The sequence below is a fragment of the Oxyura jamaicensis genome, chromosome 6 (genome assembly GCF_011077185.1).
Source record: "Oxyura jamaicensis isolate SHBP4307 breed ruddy duck chromosome 6, BPBGC_Ojam_1.0, whole genome shotgun sequence".
Lineage (NCBI taxonomy): Eukaryota > Metazoa > Chordata > Aves > Anseriformes > Anatidae > Oxyura > Oxyura jamaicensis.
In genome coordinates this window covers 36,135,526-36,142,591 of record NC_048898.1, presented here as the reverse complement: position 1 = coordinate 36,142,591, position 7,066 = coordinate 36,135,526, and the positions used below count along the sequence as shown (strand labels likewise).

Sequence of the window (7,066 nt, the reverse complement as noted above, 5' to 3'; positions counted from 1 at the left end):
AGCTCAAGCCTCCTCCCCCTCCGCATCTGCCAAACACTACGGAGATGACTCTGCGCCAGCTGCCCTTCAGTACGTGCCCAGCGGCAGACCGGACGTCTTTGCCAAAACAGTCTGGACAACGTCTTACTACACCGACGGACCGCCACGTTAGCTACCATCGCTAACGGCCAGGCAGGACAGCTCCAGGCCAAAACACACGCACACACAGGCGCTCACCCCGCTACGGAACCTGCACTGGTGGGCACACGGCGATTCCCCCTCCCCTGGGGGGCAACGCATCGAGCGGCCTCCGTCTGTCCATCCCTGTGGCCATCCCTGCATGGGGAACGGATGCTGGAAGCGGGCTTGTCACTATCGCTGCTTTGGGTAGCTGTGGAGTAATTGCCTTAACTGTTTTCTCATTAATGGAAACGGTTAACCCAACCAAAGTTAGAACAAATGATGGGGATTCTCCCCTGTGAAGACAGGCCAAGAGAGCTGGAGTTGTTCATCATGAAGAAGAGAAAGCTCCAAGGAGAGCTGATTGCCGCCTTTCAGTGCCTAAAGGTGGCTTATAAAAAAGATGGAGAGCAACTTTTTGCTCAGACAGATAATGACAGGGCAAGGGAGTTTTTAAACCAGAAGAGGGGAGTTAGATTAGATGTTATGAGAACAGGGGAAAGGATAGAGGAAGACAGACACAGAGGAGGGCAGAGGAATCAAAAAAGATCAGGAGACGACGAGTGGGACAGAGGAAGGAATAACAGCAGTAGCTGGACAGAAGAATTGCAGGGAATGCTATTGCAGGCATACAAAGCTGGGTGCTGCAGTACAGTGCTTTTGTCACTGATGGGCAGTACCGGTTGTGGTTGCAATGCTGTGCAGGTTCAGCGTGAGCAGTTGTCGCAAAGTCTCAGGAGAGTACAGAACCAAAAGAGGAATGTGGGGCATAATGGCTTTCTCAGGGTTCCAGAGTGCAATGGTCCTAAATAGGTGAGTGGGGTAACATGGCTACCCAGCAGACACCCAGATGCCCAGACAAGCCCTGTGTGCCACTATGTTGGCTCTTGAGCATCATGCACATGCCAGCAGTCAACAAAGCATGCAGAGGCAAGTTAGCAGCAAGAAACAGATGCACAGGAGAAGATGTCCCTGTGCAGCCTGCATCCATCCCTCTCCCTGCCCTGCCAGCATTTGCAGCGTGGCACCATTCCATGCCCTCCCCATCCACCATGACACTCCAACCACCCTGACCTATGGAGGGCTGCACTGAGCCCCTGGCTGCAGCATGCACATGTGAGTTCACTTGTTCCGGTACGCAAAACGAAGCATTTATTCAGAGCTTCTTTTAAACCTCAAAGTAGCATTGCATCTGGATGATGGGTTTGGAGGGATTACATTTCATATAAAACCAATGAGAAATAAATGTCTGGTAGAAATAGGTAACAAAATTCACACTGTATACAGTTGTGTTATTTATCTACAGTTGTCAAAAATACAAAGAAATTAGATTAAAAAGGTTGCTTGGTCAAAACATTAATGAAAAAATAAATGTTCTAAATGCATAGGAATCACAGAGTGATCAAATAAAGACAGTAAGTGTCTTAAAGCTTTAGAGCTTTCAAGAGCTGCCATGATCACATGACTTAAGAAGAGCTACCAAGTTTGTTCACCAAGACAGAAGTTCAAATTAAAGACAGGGAAAAAAAAATACACTCTACCACCAGGCATCTTTGCTGGAGGGGAGCAAGGGGATGAAAAGAATGCAGCAGGTATTTAAACTTTTCCTTATGGTATCTGTACATTTTGAAGAAACCTCTCTGGCAAAAGCAAGGTCAGTTTGCAGATACTATCTAAGGAAACAGTAAGAGACAGCAACAAATGTGTGTCACAGATAGGATCACTTCATATTCATTGTACTGCACAATGACCAAGAACAATGATCCCAGAGATAAAAAACAACTCTCTCCCCCCAAAGAGCACCCTGAAGCCTGAACTTCTTCAATAAACATTTTCCCCCTGAATTTTCTCACAATGTTCTCAGTTGGTATTTCTCTGAGGGAGAGGTAGGCTTTCATGGAGATACTTCATGCTCCCATGCTCTGAGAAGTCAGAAACAACATGATTGTTCCCTCTCAGTAACCACTTTGTAGTTAAGAGTCCTTCAATTCCCACTGGTCCACGTGCATGGATACGAGAAGTACTAATTCCAACTTCAGCACCTGTAGAAAACACACAAGATAAAGGCAGTTGATCCTCAGAAGATATTAAACTTTGTACTATATAGCTCTGCATCTTTATGTAGAAGCAGTCATTCAGCGTGACCTCCCTTCCTTCACTCCTCCCCAAGTGTCAGAAGTTATTTTTATCTGTTCTGATTAGAGGAACTTAACTATTATAAATTGGAATGTATACTTCTGTCTGTAACAGCTTCACTTTTACAGAGAAAAATAAGCCAGGAAGGTACATATGTCTTACATATATCGTACATTTGTTTGAGGGTTCACCCTTTGAACAGTAAAAACTAAATTAGTCAAGACTGCAATCTTATGTCCTTTTTTTTCCCCCTCTTATTAAAGAGACCAATTTTTTAGCACACAGAGCACTGCATGTTCAAGCCTGCTACAGAGATTTCTAGTAGTTTCTACCTCAGGAATTAACGTTTCCCTTGTCTTCTGCAATTCCTAGTATGTGCACCTGTTTACTTATGTAACTGATACTCTGTTTTGTTCCAGTCTTTCCTTCCTCCCACACTGCTGAGTGAGCGAAGGGCTTTGTGGTGCTTAGCTGCCTGCACACCACAGGCACTTACCAAGTCCAAATCTATATCCATCAGAGAATCGGGTACTGGCATTCCAGAAAACACAAGCACTGTCCACATGCTGGAGGAAGAACTCTGCTGTTTTCTCTGAGAAAGAGGCAGAGTAGAAAATATGATATAGTACATACAGAATGATCATGCAGTCCAATTGGCACAGTCTCATACCGTGAACAGATATAATAGCAAGACTTTCAAATGCAACATTTTTAGACAGTATTTAACAGCCTGGATTAAAACATGTTCATACACACCTTCTTCATAGTATATTTATCACATAGACACAACTGTAAATATTACAAGGAGCTTGCAAAGACAAGAAAGTGAAAAGATGTCTAATTCTTACTACAGTCTAGACCTTGCAAACAGGGATAGTTGTATGACTGGGGAGAAGTGACAGCAGCCCCAAGCTACATTTTGCAGTCAGACAGTTAAACTACATGTTCAGCTCTACATTATCTCAATGGATACATGGAACTGTTCCAGATAATGGAAAGTCCTATATTAAGTTTATATTGAAAATAGTATTTGGGAAACAGAATGCAGAAACACCACATGAAATCAGCTAACTAACCCAGTTCAACACACAACACGCAAGACTGAAGCAACCTCAAGCAGAGTTGTACAAGCCTTAGTACTCTGGAGGATGCCTTTCTGTCTAAGGCTGTAAGCTGCAAGTCAGTCACCCATAGCAATGGGACGAATGTGAAAGATCAACTCTATCTCCAGTACACACCCAACTAAATCACTAGTGCACCAGGCAGTGGCTTACAGTATCAAATGCATGCCTTTCGGTGCTACTCATTTAAGTTCTGCAGAAGGTGCAGAAACAGATGCCTGCTTGAATCTCACACTGATGAGCCACAAATCAAAATGACATTACTGTAGCTGACTCTCAGAAGTTTTAGGCTTGTATAGAGAATCATCCTTTGGCTGGGAGCAGCTCTAGCTATGTTTTGAAGTGGCAGAGTGTTCAAACCTCATGTAGAGGAGTGGGAGAAGCACAGAGCTGCACATAGGAACAGAAGTTCGCAGCACCAAAGGAGCAAGAAATTGGGAACTGAGATACATGCAGCTTTTACACTACAGATGTGGAACTGGGAAATAAAGGACTGGGAGAGACGGGTAAAAACACTTGTGGTCCTTGTTTGCAAGACTTAAAAGTGACATGGGAAGACAAAGCAGATGTAGCCTGATCACAGAATCACAGAACTATAGGGGTTGGAAGGGACCTCGAAAGATCATCGGGTCCAAGCCCCCTGCAAAGCAGGATCCTCAGAGCAGGCTGCCCAGGTAGGCGTCCAGACAGGCCTTGAATATCTCCAGAGAAGGAGACTCCACAATCTTCCTGGGCAGCCTGTCCCAGTGCTCCGTCACCCTCACCGTGAAGAAGTTCTTTTGCATGTCGGTGCAGAACTTCCTGTGTTCTATTTTGCGGCTGTTGCCCCTTGTCTTATCCCCACAAACCACTGAGAAGAGGTTAGCTACATCCTTCTGTCTCCCACCCCCCAGATATTTATAGACATTGATAAGATCCCCCCTCAGTCTCCTCTTCTCCAGGCTGAACAGACCCAGGTCTCTCAGCCTGTCCTCATAGGGAAGATGCTCCAGGCCCCGTATCATCTTTGTGGCCCTCCGCTGCACTCTTTCCAGGAGATCCCTGTCTTTTTTGTACTGGGGAGCCCAGAACTGGACACAGTACTCCAGGTGAGGCCTGACCAGGGCAGAGTAGAGGGGGAGGATCACCTCCCTTTACCTGCTGGCCACGCTCCTTTTAATGCACACCAGGATCCCATTAGCCCTCTTGGCCACCAGGGCACACTGCTGGCTCATGGTCAACCTGTTGTCCACCAGGACCCCCAGGTCCTTCTCCACAGAGCTCCTCTCCAGCAGGTCGTCCCCCAGCCTGTACTGATACTTCTGGTTGTTCCTTCCCAGGTGCAGGACTCTACACTTGCTCTTATTAAACCGCATCTTGTTTCTTCCTGCCCATCTCTCCAGCCGGTCCAGGTCTCGCTAAATGGCAGCACAGCCTTCTGGCGTGTCAGCCACTCCTCCCAGCTTTGTGTCATCAGTGTACTTGCTGAGGGCAGACACTATTCCCTCATCAAGGTCGTCGATTAAGATATTGAACAAGATCGGACCCAGAACCGACCCCTGGGGAACACCGCTGGTCACAGGCCTCCAGCCAGACTCTGCTCCGCCGATCACCACCCTCTGAGCTCAGCCAGTCAGCCAGTTCTCAACCCATCTCGCTGTCCACTCCTCTATCCCACACTTTCTCAGCTTTGCTAGCAGGATGTCATAGGAGACAGTATCAAAAGCCTTGCTAAAGTCAAGGTAGATGACATCCACTGCTCTCCCCCCATCTACCCAGCTGGTGATGCCATCATAGAAGGCAACGAGGTTGGTTGAGCACAACTTCCCCTTGGTGAATCCATGCTGACTACTCCTCATAACATTCTTCTCTTCCAATTGCTTGGAGATGGCATCCACAACAAGCTGCTCCAACACCTTTCCAGGGACAGAGGTGAGACTGACTGGCCTATAGTTTCCTGGATCCTCCTTCCTGCCCTTCTCGAAGACCGGAGTGACATTGGCTATCCTCCAGTCTTCGGGCACCTCACCCGTTCTCCAGGACCTTTCAAAGATGATAGAGATGATCTTTCCTACAATCCATATTCCCTCTATAGAAGCTCACCTCTTCCTCTTTCAGAGGCCTAAAGACATCTCCAGGATTCAGGAGATGTTTCTGCAAAACTGTCTGATGTGGTAAGTCTGCACAATACAGGAACACAAAGTAATCTGCCTGACAAGACATGTGTTGACTTGCCGTTGGTCAGGTGCTCAAACACATGCCTTCACCTCCTGGAATAAGGGAACACAACATATTTTCCTTGAATTAAACACAACTATAGATAGATTTAGTGCATAGGGTTCCGGTTGATTATGCTTACCACAGAACCAGTATAAGAGAACTACTGCAATGTAAGTAGTTATGCTAATAACAAGAACCTGCAGTGAAACCAAAGCAGAAGATTAAGGAAACAGATTGGTCACAAACCGTTCTCTGTGACGATAACATCTGTGTGAGAACTTCCATACTTGTGGATATGTTCAACAGCCTCTTGTACACTGTCCACAACCTCAATGCAGCACTCCAGATCCCCATATTCAGTGCGGAGAGACTTCACTTCTGAGGGGCTGAATGTCAAGTAAGAGGCAAACTTTGGGCCAGCATGAATCTTCACCTGCAATACCAGAAGTATTTTGTGCTGTAAATTTTACCAGTGCTTAACAGGTGAAAAGTGCAGCTTCTTGTTCTGGGTATAGCCAGGATGGAGTTAATTTTTTTCATAGCAGTTCCTATACTGCTACATCTTGGATTTGCGCCTTAAACTAGCCACTGTTTTGGCTGTTGCTAAACAGTGCTCACACAGTTTCAAGGCTTTCTCTTTTTTCCCCAGAGTGAGAAGGTCGAGGGTGTGCTAAAAGTTAGGAGAGGACATAACCACAACTGATTCAAACTGACCAAAGGGATAGTCTATGCCATATGATGTCATAGTCAGCAATAAAAAATGGGGGGAGGGGAGCTTCAAGGAAGGCAGACATTGCTCAGGGACTAGCTGGACACTGATCTATTTGTGGCAGGTGGTGAGTGACTGTATTTTCATCACTTGTTTTGTTTTTCCCTTTCTTCTTCCCTCTTCCCTTTGCTAATTAAACTACATTTGTTTCAAACCACAAGCTTTCTTGTTCTTGCTCCTCCCACTTGAGAGCAGGAGGGAAAAGTGAGCAATGCGTTCAGTGATGCTTAGCTGCTGGACTGGGGTTATCCCACATTTCTGAATCAAAGGTTTGCTACATGCAGTGCAAAAAAAAATAATAGCTTTAGTTTTCAGAGACAGCAGATTGGTGAACTAACAATAAGGCACAATAGCTGGAATGCTATTTTGGTTATCTATCATGACATGCTCCTAGTTCACAGTTCATTTTAAATTATTTAAAGTAATTACATCATTTAAAGAAAGGTATCTGGCTAAAGAATAGTACAACACTAGTAGTGGGAAAACAGCTAAATACTCCACCTAGCCCTTGTACCTATGTTTTTAGAAAGTATGTGCTCTGTAAGTAGTTGTAGCAAGCAACTTATTTCCAGGTTTGCAAGTCTCACCTACAAAAGACTTTACCCATTTTTATCCTTTTGTTTTGTAAACTGACATCAGCCCTCTCCAAAGCGTATGTTTCAGACACAAAAGAGTTACTGGG

General features: G+C 45.5%; 1 protein-coding gene across 9 annotated transcripts in view; it reads right to left on the bottom strand.

The window, feature by feature from the left end:
- Positions 1-1,288: 1,288 nt before the first annotated feature.
- The window catches only part of ALDH18A1 (aldehyde dehydrogenase 18 family member A1), a 39,361-nt gene continuing 33,583 nt past the window's right edge, over positions 1,289-7,066 (bottom strand). For 7 of the 9 annotated variants that reach the window (XM_035330785.1, XM_035330791.1, XM_035330792.1 and 4 more), the window contains 3 exons: positions 5,862-6,048; positions 2,792-2,887; positions 1,289-2,201 (listed from right to left, as the gene is read on the bottom strand). In XM_035330785.1, coding sequence (XP_035186676.1) covers positions 2,020-2,201; positions 2,792-2,887; positions 5,862-6,048 — 465 coding nt within the window. In that variant the 3' untranslated portion in view covers positions 1,289-2,019. Of the gene's footprint in view, positions 2,205-2,791; positions 2,888-5,498; positions 5,666-5,861; positions 6,049-7,066 lie in introns of those variants that run through there. The other 2 variants (XM_035330788.1, XM_035330790.1) reach the window with 2 other exon arrangements.